At 48.2% G+C, this 22940-nt stretch overlaps 1 protein-coding gene across 1 annotated transcript in view; it reads left to right on the top strand.

Moving 5' to 3' along the window:
* Window positions 1–21510, top strand: part of ELF5 (E74 like ETS transcription factor 5) — a 48967-nt gene extending 27457 nt beyond the window's left edge. Inside the window, exons 3-7 of the mRNA XM_052653088.1 lie at window positions 8586–8819; window positions 12863–12913; window positions 19541–19609; window positions 20556–20751; window positions 21414–21510. Coding sequence (XP_052509048.1) covers window positions 8586–8819; window positions 12863–12913; window positions 19541–19609; window positions 20556–20751; window positions 21414–21510 — 647 coding nt within the window. The remainder of the gene's footprint in view (window positions 1–8585; window positions 8820–12862; window positions 12914–19540; window positions 19610–20555; window positions 20752–21413) is intronic.
* Window positions 21511–22940: the final 1430 nt, after the last annotated feature.

Raw genomic sequence — 22940 nt, 5'->3', positions numbered from 1 at the left:
GCTCTTTTAAAATAAAGAATTACAGATACTGGAACATTTTATCCAAGGTGGATAGTGGGGAGCTGTGTATATTTCACTAGCAGGTAATGTTTTTAAAAGATGATTTCTCCAATCGAGTTCCAGTAGCCAAGCATCTGACAAGTCATGGAATATCCTGACTCACCCCTACTTTCTGGAACTCTATCCTGACCCTCCACAAACCCACACCTCCCTCCCCTGATGGCCAAGATGGCCAGGCCAATGTGCAGTGTACCTTGGCTTTAGGATCTTGCTTATACTTCGCAGCAGAGTTTTCTAGGTTGGGGCAGCTTTAGGGGTTCTTGGGAGGTCCCTTGAGGACCTGGAGTGACAGCTGAGATGGACAAGCTTTAGGCCCCCCTCTCCACCCCCACCCTCACTTTGATTCCAAAGACAGTGCAGCATAGTGGTTCCCAAGGCTTGGCTGCAGGAGCTGGGTTACACCTAAATGACCTCCTCCTTGGGCTTCCCTTGTGGCTCAGCTGGTAAAGAATCCACCTGTATTGTGGGAGACCTGGGTTTGATCTCTGGGATGGGAAGATCCCCTGGAGAAGGGAACGGCTACCCACTCCAGTATTCTGGCCTGGGGAATTCCATGGACTGTATAGTCAATAGAGTCACAAAGAGTCGGACACGACTGAGTGACTTTCACTTGCACTTTTCACCTTGCTCGGCCACTTACTCGTTGTGTAACCTCCAGAAGGGCTTTCACCATTCTCTGCCTTTGGTTCTTCATTTACTTTGTAAAATAGGCTACGTGATCTAGGACCTCGAGTTGAGGATGGGATGAGAAAACTCAACAGTGTAGCAGCGTAACTGGCACGTACTAAGTGCTCAACAAATACGTTAGCTGTAGGAGAATTCATGGCTTCCCTGGTGACTCAGCAGTAAAGAATCCACCTGCAGGGCAGGAGGTGCAGCAGACTCGGGTTCCGTCCCTGTGTTGGAAGATCCCCTGGACGAGGGCATGGAAACCCACTCCAGTATTCTTGCCCTGGGAAATCCCATAGACAGAGGAGCCTGGCGGGCTACAGTCCATGGGGCTGCAAGCAGTCAGATATGACTGAAGCGATTGAGCACAAGCATGAGATTTTATTTGATGAAAAAAATAATTTTTTTAAGGTACAAAATGCTGATCTTGGATATTAACATCCAGATACTCAGAAAGAGAGGTATCTGGGTTCCAGGGGGGCTTTTCTTAAGTAAGATTCCTATTCCAGGTAGAGATATTTGAGATCAGATACGAAGAGAGTCTCAGAATTTCTAAATCAAAGCCAAATAATGAAATATAAAATCATCAGAAAGCCTAAGGTGAGCCCCGTGGCGCTGGTCACACCCCAGCACACTCCCAAGGACAGACCTCACTGCTGGCCACCTCCAGCCTCTCCCGCACACATCTGAGCCTTTGGGCAGCTGTGGCCTGGGAAGGCTTAGGGCCTGGTGCTCTCTGTCCTTTCTAACCACACGCTCATGGCCTCGACTTTTGGATGATACCCAGCCAGCCTTCCTCTTCCCCATCCAGTTTCTTACATTGCTCCAGGCTCTTTTTTTTCTTTTTTTTCCATCTCATGGTCTAAATCACTCCACAGGCTTAGAAGGAAAGTCAAGAAAGACTATTGGATGGGGCTAGACCAACTCTGGAGGGAAACCTGGAAGCCATAGATCATTTCAGGTCCCTCCTCGTAAAGTCCTTCCTTTCGGTGACAAACCACAATTGACGTGTGCTACCTAGTCCATTCACTGGCCCTCTTCAGTACTGCTCCAGGCAAAAGACTTTCCCAGTTTCCGATGCTAATAAATCGTGCTAATTACAGTCCAGGCTGGCTAACTCAGGTCTCCTCTGACCCCAGACTGTCTGCCTCCCTCTCACTGGGTCCTTGGGTTCCTTTGTTCTGCGTGTCCCTCAGTTAGACTGAGGCCCTGGTGGAGACAGCGTCATTTCCCTGAGAACAAATGTCGTCCCCAAATAATAACTAATTACAAGTGACACAGGGAACTGTTGATCTGAATTGTCATCCAGATCACTGGGCTAAGTTTCTCTCAGCCCATGCATCATTTCTCTTCCATTCCACAGCAAGCTTCCTAAAAGATAGACACTATTATTATTCCTCTTTTACAGATGAATGAAGCTGAGGTCCAGAAAGGTTAGAAAACTTTACTAAGATTGCACAGCTAACAAGTGGAGGAAATGCAATTAACAGAGTGGTATGGAGTGACCCCAATATTAACAAGTACATGTTAATATTTAACATTAATGGTATTGAACGAGCACTTACTCTCTGCCTGTTCTGTTCCAAGCACATTGCATGCATTGATTCACTTACTCTTTGTAACAGCATGGAGAGGTAGATCCTATTATTTCCATTTTGCTAACGAGTTCTAGGAGGCAGGCCCCCTAAGTGTGAGATCACACACACTTTCAGCTTTAAGGGAGAATTCAAATAACAAGCTCCAGAACAGTAATTTTTCAAGGAGCCTAGTGGTGTTAAGGAGAGGAAGCCATCTAGTACCTTCCCCTCAACTCCCAGCAGAGCAGCACTGCTTTTTTCCAGATAAAACTTCAATTTGAAGAAAATACTATTCAGCTAAAAATAAAAATTCTGCCTCTACCAACCCCAAATTCCCAGTCCATCCCTCTCCCTCCCCAAACTATTACATTTAGAATGGATAAACAACAAGATGGTACTGTAGGCACAAGGAACTATGTCCAATCTCCTGGGATAAACCAAGATGGAAAAGAATATTTTTAAAAGAATGTGTATATTTGCAAAACTGAGTCACTTTGGGCTTCCCTGGTGGCTGATGATAAAGAATCTGCCTGCAATGAGGGAGACCTGGGTTGGATCCCTGGGTCAGGAAGATCCCTTGGAGAAGGGAATGGCAATCCACTCCAGTATTCTTGCCTGGAGAATTCCATGCACAGAGGTTATAAACCACGGGATCAGGAAGAGTTGGAGACAATGAGCAACTAACACTCACTTTCATAGATTAGCATAGCATTATAAGTCAACTATACTTCAATAAAAATAAATAAACTCTTAGCATGCCCACTCTAAACAATAATCTGGAAGTAGACAACTGTCCAGAAGCTTGTCAAGTTCTCCCTCAAAAGCGACCACCAGGAGGGAGCCAGCCTGTGGAAGATTTTTAACTGCCCCTTGGAGTGATTTTTAAAAACTAAATAAGTCAGCACTTAAAAATTGTGAGATTTCACATAACAATCTGGGCCTGGCAACACAGGGCCTAACTTCCTGCCTGGCAACAGCCAACGAGCAGACCTGGGCCACAACTCTCCACTTGGCATGAACTTGCCCATTCTCACTGTCCCCATTGACGGCCACTTTCGGGCATGGGCATCACCTGCTGACCCTGTGGGCATCTGAGTTGCACTAGCCCAGCTCTAAAAGCTTAAGCTCTCCCTCTGAATTTGAATGCATCCCAGGTTATAGCATCGTCTCTGAGAACGTCACCCCAGACTCCCTTTAACCCCATACATCTTCTTCCCAGTGCAGCTAACCCTTTAAACAAGTGTCCTGACCTAGTTCCAACTTCAAAGGAGCTGGCCAAGCCTGCTGTATAATCCTGGCCTGGGGACCAGACATGGGATATCATCTGTCCCCAACTGGTAAACATAGGCAGAAGTGCCTCATGGCACAGTTTCTCTATAAAGTCTAGATTATTTTGTGAATGGTAGACATGTTGAGGAAAACACTACATTTCCAGACAGTACAACCTGTTGAAGATAATATATTCTCTGGGTGAATTACCCTGTCTTTTATTTTCTCTGAGTTCATTTCTTCCAAGCAGTAAAATGGTCTTCATGCCATTCAAACAGTGTTATCATCAACCTCTCTATCCTTCCTCTGATTTTTCAAACCTAGGTTATATATGTACATTATATATATAAATATATATGTGAAACATAAAACATATAAATATACATACATACACTGTACTATATAAGTATTTGTATCAACTATGTACATATATTTTAATTTAATTATATGTTTATATATGTGCATGCATGCTCAGTCACTCAGTTGTGTCTCTTTGAGACTCCATGGATTGTAGCCCACCAGGCTCCTCTGTCCATGGAATTTTCCAGGCAAGAATACTGGAGGGAGTTGCCATTTCCTACTCCAGGGGATCTTCCCCACCCAGGGATCGAACCCACATCTCTTGCTTCTCCTGCATTGACAGGCAGATTCTTGACCACAGCACCATCTGGGAAGCCCCTTCTATGTATATACCTTCATCCAAATTGTTTAGCCTGTGTGTCCAGTTTGGTCCCTGTCAACCCAGAAGAGGGAGGCAAATATGATGCAAACTTCCCACCTGCAAAGATGGAAGAGTTAGTGGGGGCCTAACTCCCTTACTGACCAGCCATGCAGCCTTAGTAGAGTCAGGTAACCTCCTAGGCCTTCAGTTTCCTCCCTGTGAAGTGATGATAATAGCTATCGAGCCCCAGGCTGGTCATTTCACTCCCCAAGCACCCACAGGGGTCTAGGCCAGCTCCCAGCCCACCCGACTCAGGTTGAACAAAGCAGAGCTGGGCACGCCCACCTGGGGGAATGGGGAGGGAGGTGACAGGAGGAGCCCTGAGTCTTGGTGAGGAGGACTGACCTCCCTCAGAAGGGCAGTGGGCTGTGCTCTTGAGGATGAGCAGGAATTAGAAGACAGGCTGATGCCATCCTAAGTGACCAGAAGTGCCCGTGAAAAGACCTGGGGCTGGAGGCAGTGCTGGCGGGGCGGGCTTGGGGGGGGACGGACGGAGCGAGGAGGAGGAAGCAGGCCTTCCTCACCGCTGTGAGGACAGGATGGCGCAAACACCCCACAACCAAACGTCTTCCCACCATGTTGCTCTTCGACCGCACGGGGCCGAGAACAGCCCCTTCTCTCTCCACTCTGGGGGCCGTGGGAGGCACTCTGCCGGTGAGGAGAGCCGCCATGTTGGCCCCGGGCCGGCCTCCCTCCAGGGGCGGGAGCCGCACACAAAGCCCGCTCTGTGGGGAGCTTCGCGGCACACAGGGCCCAGGGGAGGGAGGCGGAGCCGGCGATAGCTTCCCAGTGTCCATGACACCTCTCTGAACCTCTCAGGCCTCGCTGGCCTCCAGAAACAACACGGCCATGGCCATCTCCCAGGGCCAAAGAAAATAACGCGGGGGTGGAGGCGAGGAGCCGGGAGGGGCCTGGAGGCTTGGCGAACACTCTCCATGGAAAGAAAGAAAGTGTGTCCTCCAAGGGCAGCGCCCAGATAGGTACCCCCCGGCGGGGTTCAGCTCAGGACTGGGCGGAAGAATTGCAAGGTTCATAAGTCTCTCGTGGGAATACCAGGGAGGTGGAGGCCCCGGGTTTACTCGAGCCAGAACTCAGCACATGGAAATACAGCCCACATGGGGAAAGGCCGCCAGATTTTCCGAGGAGATCTTGGAGCCCCACCCCACGACTGATAGGGGTCCCTCCTCATCCAGCAACGTCACCCTCTGCCATCCTGGCCAGCTATCAACTCTGATTAAAAAACTTAAGATCTGGGATCCTTTGCTGTAGTGCTTACACCCAGACAAACATCTCAAACATAAAATACAAAAAAAAAAAAAAAAAAAAAAAACTATTAAGGGAGTAAAAATAACTGCCAATTTGGGGCAAATGGCTGAAAGTGAAAGTTGTTCAATCCTGTCTGACTCTTTGTGACCCCATGGACTACAGCCCAAGCCCACCAGGCTCCTCTGTCCATGGGATTTTTTAGGCAAGAAAATAAGTGGGTAGCCATTCCCTTCTCCAGGGCATCTTCCCGATCCAGGGATCAAAGCTGTGTCTCCTGCATCGCAGGCAGATGCTTTACTGCCTGAGCCACAAGGGAAGCTCTAAATGGTGAACAATAAAATACAAAAAGCCCTAAAATGCAAAAAGGCCAAAACCCAACCACCTCTTCTGAGGCACCAGAGCAGAAACAGGGAACCACGCATGATCCCTGGGCTCAGAGCCTCCAAGGGGATGGGCAGACCACCTAAACCACCCCTCCCGCCTGACCCACCAGTTCGCTCCCTCCCTCACCCTACTTGAGAGACCAGGCTGACCCTCCTCTGGCATCTAGCAGGGACACCTGTTTCTTGTTCTCATTCCCTCGTGCTGCAGCATAAGTCATAAGAAAGCCTTGCCTGAATTCCTGGTCTGATCTCTTATCAATTTCTATTGATTAAAGAGTCCAAGGACCTGAGTCTATAACAAACCTACTGTTCAAGTTTGACCTCAATCCACTTCATGGAGGAAAAGAGATTTCTGGAAGGGCTCTGAGTTAGAAGGAGTCTCAGTTTCTTCCTATTACCCATGTGGGAGGATTTGAGGAAGCAAAGCTGGTGTAGGTCAGGGCACATAGTAGCCTGACCAACACAAATGGGTGCTTAGGGGCAGAGAAGCCATCTCCTGCTAGATATTAGAATTGCCACAATTCATTTGGGAATAATGGCAGCAAATTCAGCATTTAAAGAGAGAATCATAATAGCCTCGCTGCCATTTACTGTGGGGTCTAACTCATGAGAGACACTCTGTCATCCACACAGCCTGAGCCAGTCACCTCTGCCTGGCTCTGCCTGCTGCTTTCTCTTCAGCCCTCTCCTTCTCGCTGGCTCTCCTCTGGCATCCAATTCTCCTTCCATACTTCATCTCTTCTCTGTACTGACCTCTGAACACCAGCATGATAGAATAGGAAGAACACTGGCTTTCGAGTTCAGACTGGGGTTCATATCCCAACTCTGCCCACCACTGGCTGTGGGACCTTCAGCAGGTCCCCTGTGAACCTTGGCTTCCTCCTGCGGAACAGGAACCAAACCTCCTATTCATCATGAATCCTTAGCTCACAATTTGTTGTTTCACACATAGTAGGTGTTCAGTGATAATCTTTGTTGTTGTTAAGTCGCTAAGTCATGTTCATTTCTTGGCAACCCCATGGACTGCAGCATGCCAGGCTTCCCTGTCCTTCACTGTCTCCTGGAGTTAACTCAAACTCTTGTCCATTGAGTCAGTGATGCCATGCAACCAGCTCATTCTCTGTCACCTGCCTTCTGCTCCTGCCCTCACTCTTTCCCAGCATCAGGATCTTTTCCAATGAGTCTGCTATTCACATCAGGTAACCAAAGTATTAGAGTTTCAGCTTCAGCATCAGTCCTTCCAATGAATATTCAGGGTTGATTTCCTTTAGGATTGACTGGTTTGATCTCCTTGCTGTTCAAGGGACTCTCAAGAGTCTTCTCCAGCACCACAGTTCAAAAATATCAATTCTTTGGTACTCAGCCTTCTTTATGGTCCAACTCTCACATCTGTACATGACTACTGGATAACCACCATTGCTTTGACTATATGCACATTTGTCAGCAAAGGTGCTTAATGATAATAATAGCACTAAAAATCTTCTAGACTGTTTTCTAAGTACTTTTTTATATATTAACTCATTTAATCCACAGAACAATCCTATGATGTAGGGGCTATCATTATCCCCGTTTTAGTGATGAGAAAACTGAAGGTTTTTGAATGAACAAACAAATGAATGAAAGAGTACCATGGTAATTGCAAGATTTGTCAAAGTGCCTGACCAAGGACCTGGTCCCTCACCTCTTCCACACCTGATCTATCAACCTTTTAGTTTCTCCTGGCATTGGGACAGTCTGTTGAGCACTCGTCTCTGCCCCTGGGTCAGCACAGCCACCTCTCAGCCTCTTGGACAGGATGGTGCCCACCTCTGTCTGGGGGCATAGGGAGCTTCAATGCAGGAGTGAAGGGGATCTGGCCTTGGGATAGAAATTCCTCAAAACACCACCGAAACACAAGAACAGCAATATAACCAACACTTCCACCTCTCCCATCCCGTAAAGAAGCCTGCTCTGGTTATCCATGGTCTGCCAAACACTTGGGCAACATCTCAGCTACCCAAGACAGCCAGAGACAACACACAAACCAGTAGCTAGTGTGGGGCAGCTGTCCATAAAAGCAGAGGGAATCAAATCAGCTTCAAATGGTGCCTGGCACACCACAGGTATTTAATAAATATTAATCGATAATTTTCTATGTGCCTTGTAGTCTATATACATTAACCACAAACTCCAGAAGAGCCCTGTGAGTGGAGCATATTATCCCCATTTTGCAGATAAGGAAACTGAGGTTTAAATATCTGTGGACCTTGCCCAAGTAGAAAGCCATGGAACCAGGATTAAAACCCAGGCTTGTCAGGCTCTAAAGTCTGTACTATTGATGTCATGTTGTCTGAAACAAAATACCTGAAGGGCCTTTTTCTTTCTTCTCCCATAGTGACCCCCCTTCAAGGTGCTCCCAAGCCATAATCAGGTTTCTCACCCCTCTCATTCCCTCTTCTGCCAATAAGTCTACACACAAGATGCCTCCGGTTTTCACTGCAGGATAGAAGGTTACTAGGGTCCCAAAAAAACACCCCAGGACTGGAGGCCCCATTGACTCACTGGAGAGAGGATGAGGATGTTAACAAAACCAGAGCCTCCTTCAGGGGGCTTCTAATCCTTCCCCAGCCGTCATCCCTCACTTGTCTCTTCCCGGTGCAGCTTGCGACTCCTACTGGACGTCCGTCCACCCCGAGTACTGGACGAAGCGCCACGTCTGGGAATGGCTCCAGTTCTGCTGCGACCAGTACAAGCTGGACGCCAACTGCATCTCTTTCTGCCATTTCAACATCAGCGGCCTGCAGCTGTGCGGCATGACACAGGAGGAGTTCATGGAGGCAGCCGGTGTCTGTGGGGAGTATCTGTACTTTATCCTCCAGAGCATCCGCTCACAAGGTCAGTGTCCAGAGCGCGGGGCCTCAAGGACAGGGGCTCGGGATTGGGACCGTATGACTCTGAGGTCCTGCCCCACCATAGGACTCACGTGGCGATATTTTATTAACTGCAACTGTTAACCCAGATCCTCTACTAACCAGAGCTTTCCATACCTAGAAGTTCTAGCACACTAGAATCAGAGATTGGAGGTAAAGCAGAGTAAGTACCAAGGAAGTAAGTTGAGTCCATTTAAAAAAAAAAAAGAAAGAAAGAAAAAGAAAACTGAAACATCTTCAGGGATTGCCCAGGAACCAGGCTAATACAAAATGGTATGTTCATAAAGATTGGTAGCCATGAAAAGTGGACAAAAAGAGACTTTGGCTTGACCTTTCATTAAGCAGCAGAAGAAAATTAACTGGACTCTTTACCTTCCCTGTTTCCAGGGAGGCTCAACTAATTGCAATTTCCTTTCATCACATTCCTAATGGTCAAGAATCAGTTGGCCAAAAGGTGGCAACAGTATCTTTATTAAACACATAACATGCCCTGAAAGGGGGTCTTCCCTGCTAGCTCAGTTGATAAAGAATCTGCCTGCAATGAGGGAGACCCTGGCTCGATCCCTGGGTCGGGAAGATCCCCTGGAGAAGGGAAAGGCTAACCACTTCAGTATCCTGGCCTGGAGAATTCCATGGACAGTATAGTCCAGGGGGTCACAATGAGTCGGACATGACTGAGCGACTTTCACTTCGTGCCCTGAAAGGGGCTTCCCAGGTGATGCTAGTGGTAAAGAAGACTCTTGCCTATACAGAGAGACATAAGAGACATAAGAGATGGGAGTTGAGTCCTTGAGTTGGGAAGATCCCCTGAGGAGGGCATGGCAACCCACTCCAGTACTCTTACCTGGAGAATCCCATGGAGAGAGGAGCCTGGTGGGCTACAGTCCATGGGGCTGCACAGAGTCAGACACAACTGAAGAGACCTAGCATGCACACACATGCCCTGAAAGAGCAGAATGTATATAGACAGGTTTTTAAAATCTGGAAAGGCTTTTTTGAGAACATATAATTCTGTTTTCCCTTATCACAGATAAAGGGACTGAGGACCCAAGTGGTTAAGTAACTTCTCCAGGGTTACACAGAAAATAAGGCTGATTCGTGGAAAGTCAGTACAAAGCAAGGGCTGAGAGATCAAAAAGACCTTTGTTCCTACCCTGGCTTTAATACATCAGAGCCACAGGACCTCTGGCACATGGTTAAACCTCTGTGAATCTCCATTGCCTCACCTCTAGGGTGGCGTAATGATACACACATCCTCAGCCTTCTTGACAAGATTCAGTGAAACATTACCTGGCATAAGCAGATAAGGAGCCAAATACAGTGAATGACACCTGCTTTTGTCATAATGAATATAACCAAGAAGAAAAACATAATTTAATAAATAAAGGAAAGATATTTCAGCTCAATTTAAGGAGACATTTCTAAAAGCACCTTCTTTTATTTCATGTATGGTCAAGTCCCTTCACTGTTCACCTGAAACTATAACAACATTGTTAATTGGTTATACTCCAATACAAAATGTTTTTGATGTTCAAAAAAAATCAGATTAAAAAAAAAATAAAAAGGCTGTTTCAAAGTTATCATAGGTAGGAGGCTCCCCATCACTGGAGGTAATCAGGCAACCTAATGGTCCCTTGCTTGATGGAGGTGCTGTGACAGGGATTCCTGTTTGGGAAGAAACCCAAAGAGGACCTTCCAGCTCTGAGATTCTTTGTCCCCACCTTGATCTCCCCCATCATGAGTGCCTAAGGCACAAAAGCCCAGGACAGGGCCCCTCAGGCACTGCTTGGCTTCTGCCCTAGGAACCATGGCCTCGTGAGGGCAAGGGACAAACAGACCTGCTGTCCCTTGATTTCCAGTCCGTACTTGACTATTGCCAGTGCCAGTGACCTACCAGGGTCAGTGTTCTGCACAGAGTGGGCCTTCCAGGAAACAAGGCAAGTCTGAGCAAATCACAGAGGCTCAGGGAGGAGGCAGGCTCCATTTGGAACCCTTCCAAGGGAACAGCCTTGCACAAGAATGCCAGGACCACAGAGAAGAGTACCCCATCTAGGAGAAGATGCAGCTTGGCACTGCCAGCCTCAGTCAAAGGTCAAGTCAGTCACGTTTGTCTTCAGGCCCCTGCAGGTCCTGTGCTGGGATCTCCCCTCTGGGGCCCTTCTGTTCCAAGCAATTGTTACATCAAAACGTACCTGTCCCTGGTCCCATCACCTCAAGGTCTGTGCAAAATGGATAAGTGAAAAACCAGCTGGTTTTTAAACAGGCCACAGGTTGCCTCTTCTTATTCTAAAGGATCCTAGGAGCCACAAAGCCACCCCCAGTGATGGTCTTTCAGGCAGTCTGCAGGCCAGGGCGGTTATCGTGTTGAGCAGTGAGATTACTCCATCAGCCTGCTCAGTTCTCAGATCTCTATTTAATGTTCCTTGGGTGGGAATGTGTAAAGTGTATTGAAATGCAGATATTGTGACCAAAGTTTCCAGGGTCCCAATCTGCCCAGGACATAGAGTCTTCACCTGTTATCCTGTTTTTTATCCTTAAAAGAGTCCTTGTTTGGACTGTAAGTTATATGTTAAACTGGTTATTACCTAGGTTAGGTCTTGCATGTGTACATATGTGCTAAGTCACTTCAGTTGTGTTTGACTCTGTACAACCCTGTAGACTGTAACCTGCCAGGTTCCTCTGTCCATGGGATTCTCCAAGCAAGAATACAGGAATGGGTTGCATGCTCTCCACCAGGGCATCTTCCCTACCCAGGTTTCGAACTCACATCTCATGTCTCCGGCATTGGCAGGCGGGTTCCTTACCTCTAGCACCACCTGAGAAGGCCGGTTTAGGCCTTATATGACCCCATAGATTAGGGCTCTGACAGAAAAGGACACGGACCAAGTTTTGGCAGGGAGAGGAGTCAAAGGGGGTCTCTATGCCCAGGGTGTGGTCTGGCTCCACAGGCACTGCAGTGGGATTTAAGGGCCCAAAATCAGAGGGACCCTGGTCCCTGAGCGCAGGGTCGGCGGCGGGAAGGGAGGAGGAAGGAGGCGGCTCCCCAGCGCAGGAGAGGAAGATCCCCTGGCAACCCCGCCTGTTCTTGGGAAGAAGGAACAGTGTATGGCTGACCAGAACCAGTCATTCCGAGAACCAGCGACCCTAGGGGTCAGCAGTCACAGCTGCCCCGTTCCCGTCTCCTCAGTAAACGGAAACTGGCCCTCATGTTGAACGCCACGTTAGAAAATGGATGTCCTCCGGCCTCTGGTGCTGCGTGAAAACGTGATCTGAAAGTCCTCATCCAGCCCCACCGCCCCCCCACCTTCACAGGAGAAGAGCAGTCTCCAGGCCCCCCTTTGAATCCTCACGTCATGTTTCTTAAGGCCTCCTGTGTACATTCTCGTGTCCATTGTAGACCAGCAAGTCACAAGTGTTCAAATCCCTGAGGGATCAGAGGTCACATCCCAGATCATAGACAGCGCCAACAGGGCGGTCAGGGTGGTATTGTCACACGTTGCAGGCAAGGAACACAAGCCTGGAGGTTGGGTGACTGGCAAGTCTGCACAAGGGTCCATCACTCAAACCAGTGCAGAGCTCAGGCCTCCTGACCCCAAGCCAGGACTCGCTCCCAATAGCCACTCAAAAAATTCTAGAAGCTGCTGGGAGGCCTGGCCCAGGGCTCTCCCGGGGTGACCTTTAAAAACAGAGAGATTGGGGGATTCCCTGGTGGTCCAGTAGTTAGAAATTGGCGCTTTCACTGCTGGGGCCCTGGTTTGATCCCTGGTTGGTGAACTAAGAGCACATAAGCTGTACAGCGGCCAAAAAAGCACCAAGGAGGTTGTATCTCTCAGGAGTGTCTTTGGGGTGGCCCTATAAGGGCCAGGTGGTCTGCAAGTTTCCTTGTGAAATAAAACTACCCCGCAGAGGATGAAATCACTCCCCTTCTCCCCAGCACCTCCCCTTCTGGCCTGGCCGCAGAAACCAGGGTTGTATGCCATGGTTAATGGATTTCTTTTTCTTTCCCAGGTTACTCCTTTTTTAATGATCCTGATGAGACCAAGGCCACTCTCAAAGACTGTAAGTAACCAAGTTCACACTGCTGTGCACATGGGCTTGATGGTTCTTGCAGGACTTCACTCAAAGGCTGATAACCTGAAACAGTGGGAGACTAAGAGAAGATGGCAGGAGCAACATGGTGGACAGAGCATGGGGCTTGGGTCTGTGGCTTCTTTATCCTCCCCTAGACTCAATTTCTTTGTCTATAATATGGTCAGACCCTCACTGGGTCATGATGAGTTCAAGTAACAGTGCATATAAAGTGCCTAACCTATGCCAGCAGCCTAATTGCTCCAAATACGGGTACCCGTTAGCAGTAAAAAAATCATAATTACAAATTACTAACTGTTAGAGGCCTTGTGGTTGATAATGTCTAAAAATCAGAGCTCATTAAGCAGATCACATTTGTAATTATAAAGCAATGGAGGATCTCAAATGGCCTTGTTGACTGAAAATTAACCCGCTTGGTTTTGCTTCTGCAGATGGAGAAGGTTTAGGAAAGGGAACTTTGGAGCTTTCATTTTTTAAAGCTGATGGTGATGATTGCTCTTGGTTACTGAGACCCTCTCAAAGGTCCTGGCCTGGGGCCCTGACCAACCAGGACAAAGTGGCATCCGTCTGGGGACTTCAAGCAATGTTCCCATCCATCTTCAATAACTGTAAGATTAAATTAATAGCTATGGTGGCCGTGTGTGAAACCCTTACTGCGTGCCCAGCATGTTGCCAGGCCAGATATTCTATGTCCATTGTTATTTCAGTTCAGTTCAGTCTCAGTTGTGTCTGACTCTTTGCAACGCCATGGACTGCAGCACACCAGGCTTCCCTGTCCATCACCAACTCCCAGAGCGTGTTCAAATTCATGTCCATCGAGTCAGTTTTGCCATCCAATCGTCTCATCCTCTGTCATTCCCTTCTCCTCCCGCCTTCGATCTTTCCCAGTATCAGGGTCTTTTCCAGTGAGTCAGTTCTTCCCATCAGGTGGCCAAAATACTGGAGCTTCAGCTTCAGCATCAGTCCTTCCAGTGAATATTCAGGACTGACTTCCTTTAGGATTGACTGGTTGGATCTCCTTGCAGTCCAAGGGACTCTTAAGAGCCTTCTCCAACACCACCATTCTCATATATAACCTCACTATTTGTTTTTATTTTTTAATTTTTGCTGGAGTATAGTAGCTTGACAGTGCTGTGTTAGTTTCTACTGTGCCACAAAGCGAATCCTCTGTATGTAAACATAGATGCCCTCTTTTATTTTGGATTTCCTTCCCATTTAGGTCACCACAGAGCACTGAGTAGGGTTCCCTGAGCTATACAAAACCTTCTCATTAGTTATTTATTTTATACTTAATATCAATAGTGTGTATTTGTCAATCCCAATATCCCAATTCATCCCGTCCCCCGCTTTCCTCCTTTGGTGTCCATATGTTTGAACTCTACATCTGTGTCTCTATTTCTGTTTTGCAAATGAGATCATCTATACCAGTTTCCTAGATTTTACATGTATGTGTTAATATATGCGCTGACTTCCCTGGTGGCTCAGAGGTTAAAGTGTCTGCCTGGAATGCAGGAGACCAGGGTTCGATCCCTGTGTTAATATATGATATTTGTTTTCCTCTTTCTGACTTATTTCACTCTGTATGATGGTCTCTTGGTCCATCCACATCTCTACCAATGAATAACTTCACTAGATAGTAGCATTATCCCCATTTGCTTCTATGGAAACTGGCGGTGCTGGAACTCACAAGTCACACAAGTCGTTGCAGAACTGAGATTCCAACTCTTCTCCTCAAGGTCTATGCTCTCATACATTGTGCTCCGCACCACGTGCCTACAGGTACACACACAAGCACGCACACGTGCCCCCAGACCCTTGTGCTCACTCTGCTGTCCACTCAGTTGAGACCTAGGACTCAGGATTCCTCTGGGTCTGGGCCTGGCGCCACAATTATTCAGAGAACAAGGGATTTTTTACTTACACCCAACAAGCTAGGAAACTGTCAGAAGGGGCTGAAGGGATGCACCCCAGCCCTTCTCTGCTTGTTCTCTCCTCTCCCCTGCCCTGCTCCACCCCCACCTCAGAAGAGCCAGTGAACCAAGCCTGCAGGCCCAGCCTCGCTGCCGGGCACCTCTTGCGTTGGCCCGAGATGCAGGCTCTGTGACTGGACTGCTGGCCTCCTGGGGACATGTGCGTGACAAGCTCAGTGTAGACACTGCCCCTCCAGTCTCTATCCCAGCTTCTGGAGAACAGTGAGCGTGATTTCAGTCAACGACAGGGAACATATCCTCTGGCCACACTTTACCAGTCTCCGGTTTCAAGGCAAACAAACCTCTCCAAATCACACAGACAACAGACAGCCTGGGCCCTGTTCCCATTGGCCCGTGTTGGGCACAGCCCCGCTGTGGGGACACATTCAAGATGAAAGTCAGTGTGAGGCAGGGAGAGCAACCCTCAGACTCTGCGGACCTCTGCAGAGAAGCTTGGGGTGGGGCGGGGCTCACCATGCTGCCGCCACCGCTGCCACCTTGGGGAGCTTTGGACATGGGAACCTCCCTCAACCTGGCCACCCAGTGATGGCTTCAGCTCCTCTATCCCCAGCCCCAGCCCCACCCCCAGCCAAGCGGGGCCTCCAGCCTTAGCTGACCCTTGACTAACGTCAAATCCACCGCTGAGAAGTAGGAATGGATAGAGCAGGACTGTTTGTCTCTGGCAAGACCCACAGGTGGAAACGCCCGCCGTCCCACCCACCTCGCTTCTTGCTGATCAATCCTGTGTCCATCCCATCCAGCCACATAGCTTCCGTCCAAAGCACGTGGGGAAAATCTTAATAATTAAAAAGGTGACTCTCTTCCACCTATACTTGCCATTTGGGCATTTCAGTGAAAGCTGTTGTCCAGTCCCCAGTTAATAGTTCACCTTTGTTTATCTTGACCGCTTCATTTGTTTTCTCTCTTCCTGAAAGATTAAATTGAAACAAAGGCCAGGCCTGCTCTGCAGGCGACGCCACAGAGCGTGGCACCGGATCTGAGAGGAGGGTGAAACCCTTTCTCCGTCTTGATCAACTGACCATCAGCCCTGCTCACCTCCGTTCACCTCTCTCCACCTGGCAGCATCTCTGCTGTCAGCTGATGTCTCCTGAGCGTTCGCTGTGGTTTGGCCTGTGCACTTGGGCCTGTTTTCCCACAGTGATACAATCCTAGGCTGTAACGTAGGAAATAGCAGAGGGGAGGCCGAAGGGACCCTGAACACTGAAGTCACACGTTCACGTCATTGTTCGTTCCGGTGAACCATGAGCTGCAGTTACTTGAGCTGAGGGCTCCGATGCCAGAAAATTAGACGTGACCTCAGCTCCGCCATTAGGCAGGCTCCCCAAACATCTCCAGGGCTCGCTCCGTCCTGCTCAGCTGTCTTCTTGTCCAAGAGCTTTCTCTGTTGGCTCCAGTTATGATCACAGTCCCGCTCAGCCCCTTCACCACCACCTCGATCCTTTCACACTACTACTGCATCTTTCTCCACCGCGTTTATCACAAATATGGGTTTGTCCACCAGCTGTTCCCTCCCACTTGGGCCTAAGTCCCCTGAGAGGAGAGACTGGGACCTGTTTCGTGTGGTCCCTCAGGAGCCTGTGAGTGAGGGACCTCCAGTGAGACACCTCTGTCTTCTTATATGTGAAGTGGGGAGGGTGAAAAACATACATCATAAGGGTGGGTGAGATTGGGTGACCAGCTGGCCACAGCAGATGTTCTACACACTTTAATAACTATTCACTGAGTATCTGTTGGACATGTGCCATGAGAGAGACCCTGAAGCAGTAGTTGTGGACATCTGCCTGGAACAGAACTGCTTTAGGTCCAAGTCCCGGCTCCACCTCTCTGGGTGAAACCCTTAAACTCTCTGGGCTTCAGTTGCTCCTCAGTAAAGGAAAAAAAGCAACAATACCTCAAGGGGTCTTGGCAAAGATGAAATGAGATACTGTCTGTGAAGCCCTCACCAAGCACTTGGTATTTAGAAGCACTCATCTGCTTGCAATGCAGGCACCCAGGTTTGGTCCCTGGGTCAGGAAGCTCCCCTAGAGAAGGGAATGGCAACCCACTCCAGTATTCTTGCCTGGCGAACCCCATGGACAGAGGAGCCTGGCAGGCTACAGTTCACAGGGTCACAAAGAGTTGGACACGACTGAGCGACTATCACTTTCCACTTTCCATGGGTATCAGCTGTCAGTTCAGGTGACCAACGGTCGACGTGAACCTTTACAGTAGAGGGATAGTGGGTCCAGTGCTGGACACTGAGGAACGCACAGGTGTTGTGGGACAGAGAAGGGTGGGGCCCAAGAAGCCTTCCTGAAGAGTTTTGTGAGAATGGAGTCGGTTGGGTGGAAGTGGGAGGCAGGGAGCCTGTGCAAAGGCCCTGAGGCACGAGAGGGTCAAGCCTTACTGGGACCGTCTGACCCAAGAAGGAAGGAGTTGAGAAGCAGCAAGAGATAAACCTGGAGAACCAGGTGGAGGTCTGGGTGTGAAAGCCCGGACTGACATGGCAGCCTCTGCCTGGGAGACCACAGGGCACCACTGCAGGCTGTCACCCCGTGGAGTGACAAGACTCACGGGCACTGAGACCAGCCACCCTGGGCAGTGGTGCAGTGCCCGGGACACCGTTCCCTCCCAGGACAGCATACTTATTTTGTCGTTCAGGAGTTATAGCATCGCCTCCCTACAGCAGGGATGGTGAGAATAGCGCAGTACAGTACATAGCTGCGCCACAGCATTTATTGAGCACTTACTGTATGCCCCGCACTGTGCTAGGTTCTGGGGATACACATGGGAACACAAATCCCTGCCCCCTAGTGGGGAGAGTCAGCCAGTGAACAACATAAATACATATGTTCCATGGCAAAAAATAAAACTAGGATGCGGAGTGCGGAGTAGGGTGAGTGTGTGCAGTTCCGGCTCAGGCAGTCAGAGAGGGCCTCCCTGAAAGGTGACTGTGAGCAAAGATGGCGGTGAGAGCATGAAGCCGAGGACACCCCAGGGAACAGCACTCGGGGCCAAGGGAGCGAGTGCCCCGAGGCAGGAGGTGCCTGTGAGTTTCAGAAGGAGCTGGGAGGCCACTGCGGCTGGAGTGGAGGGAGCAAGGCGATGTGGGGATGGGGAGGGGTGGTCTGCTGCCACCTTTTAGATTTTAATCATATACACGTTGTGTTTTTGTGTGTGTGTGTGGCTTAAACAACATTTATTATTTACACACAAACAGGCAATTTGGGCAGAGCTCCGCATGGGAGGCTTGCACACCATGCAAGGCATCCAAGTCCTGCGTTTGAGGAAGGGGAGGGGAGGCCCTGGAGAAGGGAGGGGGGATGGGAGGGGGAAGGGAAGTGAGAAGGGAGGAGTGGAGGATCCTCTTCCAAGACTCCACTTGCAGGGCTGGCCATTGGACCCAGCTGTGAGCTGGTCTGTGACGTCTTCCTGCCAGCCTTGGGAGTCTCAGGGCATGAATTCTGGGCTCCGTTCACGGCCCATATTGGAGGTGTGAGGACCGCAGACTCTACCCGTTGACAGGAGAAGGACCACCTCTGCTAGAAGCCTCTGTGGACATTTAGCTGTGGCTTCTAAATGGAGAAGGAAATGGCAATCCACTTCAGTACTCTTGCCTGGAAAATCCCATGGACAGAGAAGCACGGTAGGCTGCAGTCCATGGGGTCGCTAAGAGTCGGAGACGACTGAGCTACTTCACGTCACTTCACTTCACTTCTAAATGGAAGGCCAGATTTTTTATTTTATATCGGAGTATAGTTGATAAACAGTGTTGTGTTCAGCAAAGTGATTCAGTTATACCTATGCATGTATCTTCTTTTTCAAATTCTTTTCCCATTGAGGCTGTTACATAATTATGTAACTATACCCCTGTCTCAGACTGCTACAGCCTGAGTTCTAATCTAACCCTGCATTGATTTCATGCTTTGCTTTCTGCTCTTCATAAGCTGTAGTCTCTTTGCTTTTCTCTGTGTCCTTTTTGGTCTGTTCTCCACACACTAGCCAGAGGGATCGTCTTAAAGTGTGGATCTTGTCAAAGTCCTCAGTCTTCACTTGTTAAATAAAATCCCTCGCCCTTATCAGGTACCCATGTGACTTGTCAGCAGCTAGCTGCCCCTGAGGGCACCTCCTGCCCTCCCTAGCACCCTACGGTCCCCTTGGCTTTGCACTGCTGCTCCCTGGCTCTGAAACCCTCCCCACCTCCTGGCATTAGCATGACTGTGTTCCCTCTAGGAGACCCGCCCTGGCCACCCCATCTAGATGCAGCAGGTGCTTTCGCCTGCCTCCATTCTCTATCTAATGCCTCCTTCCTTCATAACACAACAGAGGCAATTTGTGTTTCACTTGTATTTTCCTTGCCCTATAGTCCTCAGCCTCTACCTGAGTGAGGACCAAGTCTGTCTTGTTCGCTTTCTGTTTCCAGCTCAGAGCCTGGAATCTGACACACAGTTGGGCCCCAGTGTAGAATGCATATTCTCCTGAAACCTACTAATTATCCCCAGAACAGCCAGCACCAGCTGTCTCCTACCACAAAGGTGTCCAATTAATAGCTGCTCATTTGGTGTGACTTGAGGTCAGAATGTAGCCTCTAGATTTCTTCCTGCAGCTGTAAATCACTCTGTTGCAGATGCTGATTCCAGTTGCTTGAAAACAAGCGGCATCAAAAGTCAAGACTGTCACAGTCATAGTCGAACAAGTAAGTGTGCTGATGTCATTTGTCGTGGCTAATTTCTTGAAACCATTCACGAGACAATATCATCTACTTCAATAAGCTTTGAGACCCAGTGTTTGAGCAGGACTAGTTATTTCCCAAACAACACAGCAGAGAAACTGATGATTACTTTTATAAGTGTTATCAAATTTTTCTTTTCCCTTGGAAATGGTAATAGGAAAATTAAAGTAAGTAAATGTTTTAGCCAGACTGAATTTCTAAAGAAGGGTTTTTTTCTCCTAGTCTACTGTGGATCCTTCTCTCAAAGGTACTCCAGGATAATAGCAATTCTGTTAGCTTTCCCAGCACTGAGACAGATCTACAGGGTCAATCCTGCTGGGCTTGGGTCTAACCATTTAACACGTATTAAATCATGACCCTCTAACCTGTGCTATGAGACAGGTACTCTTACTAACCCATCTGAGAGAGACAATGACCAGAGAGACTTGGTTACAGAGCAAGAAGAGGCGAATTCAGGACCCAAACCCAGGCTCCAGAGTCAGTTTTAACGATGATACAATGGAACAACAGAAATACCAGTTTTTCATGAAAAACACAATTGTAGTATTCGTCCAGCCAGATGGTTGTAGCTATGGGGCCTCAGTAGAACCATACTGCTTGTCAGAAAGAAGAATGAAAGCATCATTCGACTGTCATGTCGTTAATTCCATAAGAACTGGTCGGGAGTTCCATAGAGCAGGGAAGCTTCATGAACCAGTGTCGCTGGTTGCGGTAAATTTGGTCTCTCTGTGGGTGTTTTGTAATTGTTTTAACAGAAGAGAACATTTCACAGCTCAGTAAGGCTCCAAGTAGAGCGTTCGGTCATAACTTTGGGACATAACTCCATGAAGGAGGAATTCTCATGGTTTCATAAGAAGTTGTATGCCTCAACAATTTTAATTTTTCACTTTTTTTTTTTGCTTCCCTAAAGGCCTCCAGAGTTCTCATCTATGGGAATTTGTGCGAGACCTGCTTCTATCTCCTGAGGAAAACTGTGGCATTCTGGAATGGGAAGATAGGGAACAAGGTATTTTTCGGGTGGTTAAATCAGAAGCCCTGGCGAAGATGTGGGGACAAAGGAAGAAAAATGACAGGATGACGTACGAAAAGCTGAGCAGAGCTCTGAGGTAAGTGAACAGCACGAGGTGCCGTGAGTCTGCCGGCACAGTTATATAAAATGGTCAGCCGCAGAAAACTGGGCTGCCCAGGAGGCGCTAGCGTTAAAGAACCCGCTTGCCAACGTAGGGGACGTAAGAGATGCAGGTTCGATCCTGGGGTCGGGAAGATCCCCTGGAGGCGGGCATGGCAACCCACTCCAGTATTCTTGCCTGGAGAATCCCAGGGACAGAGGAGCCTGGCGGGCTACAGCCCAGAGGGTTGCAGAAGAGTCAGACACGACCGAAGCAGCAGCACACACATAGAAAATTACACGGCTCTTATTACTTGATAACCAAAAGGTCATGAGACTACACTTTGGGTCTTAGTTTCAGGTGAGATTAGGGTTTGTAAACTGACACGCCATCCTTGCCCTTCTTGGCAGTGTTCCCAGGGGATCACTCTGAGGCCATCACACACACACACACATTTTGAACTGCATGTGGTGAGGTTCAGTCTTCAAGATGTCTGGGAAAGGTTTAAGTGTAAGTTGATAAGAGGGTGTGAAAATACCAGGGCAACCACAGACTGGCCCCGCCAGCTGAGAGGAACGAGGGACGAGCTTGTGTTTCGTCGCTTTCCCGCAGTGTGAACCTGCCCCCCGCCCCATGCTTCTCTTCTGCTGTCTTCGCAGGTACTACTATAAAACCGGAATTTTGGAACGGGTTGACCGAAGATTAGTATACAAATTTGGAAAAAATGCACATGGGTGGCAGGAAGACAAGCTATGATCTGCTCCATCATCCAGCTCGTTTAATGGATTTCTGTCTTTTCAAACAATAGATTGCAATAGACATTGGACAGTCCTTTAAAAAAAAAAAAAAACACCTGCCAACATGCTGATAAAATTTCTCCACATCTCAGCTTACGTTTGGATTCAGAGTTGTTGTTGTCTGTTTGGGGGTAATGGCCACAACCCTTAAGCAATTATTTTTTTTTTTAATCCAAGGGGAGGAGGGAATGACCTTTTGTGGTACCCTGATCAAACATCACTTCCCTAGTGAAGAGTTGCAGAACCACAATGCCCAGTGCCATCAGTGCTGCTCAGAGAAAAAGGATCCAATTCTGCCATTTAGAGGCTCCCATTCCAAAGGCTCCAAAGTTTTCACATCGGTAACTGTGGAAGCTCACAAAGCAAAAAAAAAAAAAAGTGATTAGTTTGTAGTTAACATAGTAGGAGGGGGTGAGATGTGATAAAATAAACAGACATATTTTAAATCGTTAAAGTCAAATTCCATAGTAAAGTTTCTTAATTGGTAAAGGAGCTAGGCCATCAAGCTGATACATAATTGGATTTAGCATAGTAAACGTTCTTAACCAGAATATCTTTTTAGCTGCTCAGCAAAACCCTCATGGCCATCTATCCAGGCTAACACACTTAAAATTAGGCACATTCTTAATTCTTGCTGAATTTATTCCCCCTCTTCTCCAGGGTAGGGAGCATCAGATGTGCAAAGACTTAATCAACAGACGCTTGCATCAATTTCTAAACCACTACTGTTTCTATGGTTCAAGCTGTCAATACAATAAAATCATAATTCACTGATTCTGTCTGTGGGCAAGACATTAAACCTCTATAGAGCCAGGAATTTCCTGACGGCTCTGTAACAGGCAATTAAACTATGAGTCTCTCGTTTTGTTTTCCTACCTGATGGGTACACAAGCTCTCAATCGCATATTTCCTCGACAAAAATAGTGACGGTGGATTTACACCAGTGAACGTTCATGGGTTAAAGTCTGCACTGACGTTTTCTCATCGGTCACTGGTAGGTGAACCATTAGTGACTCCAGCGAGGTGGACTGCCCCCAGGACCCCTTCCCCAGAGCAGGAAGCTTCATGTGACGAGGCACTGAGCCACAAGATGGACTGAGGGCCTCCATCATAGAGTTTCACGTCAAAAGTAACTTGTTTTTTAAAAATGTGAATGACTGTGAAATAATCTATTTTTTGGATTCATGTGTTTCCCAGGTGGATACAGTTTATAAACAATGTGAATAAAATATTTAACATGTTACACTGTCTCTGGATTGTTCAGTTTAGCAAGGTCGGCTCAGCAAACATTGCTCAGAAGCCAAGTCGTGTTCAACTCTTTGTGACCCCATGAACTGCAGCACACCAGGCTTCCCTGTCCTTCACCATCTCCCAGAATTTGCTCAAACT

The sequence above is a fragment of the Budorcas taxicolor genome, chromosome 15 (assembly GCF_023091745.1).
Source record: "Budorcas taxicolor isolate Tak-1 chromosome 15, Takin1.1, whole genome shotgun sequence".
Lineage (NCBI taxonomy): Eukaryota > Metazoa > Chordata > Mammalia > Artiodactyla > Bovidae > Budorcas > Budorcas taxicolor.
This window is presented reverse-complemented; position numbering and strand designations above follow the sequence as displayed.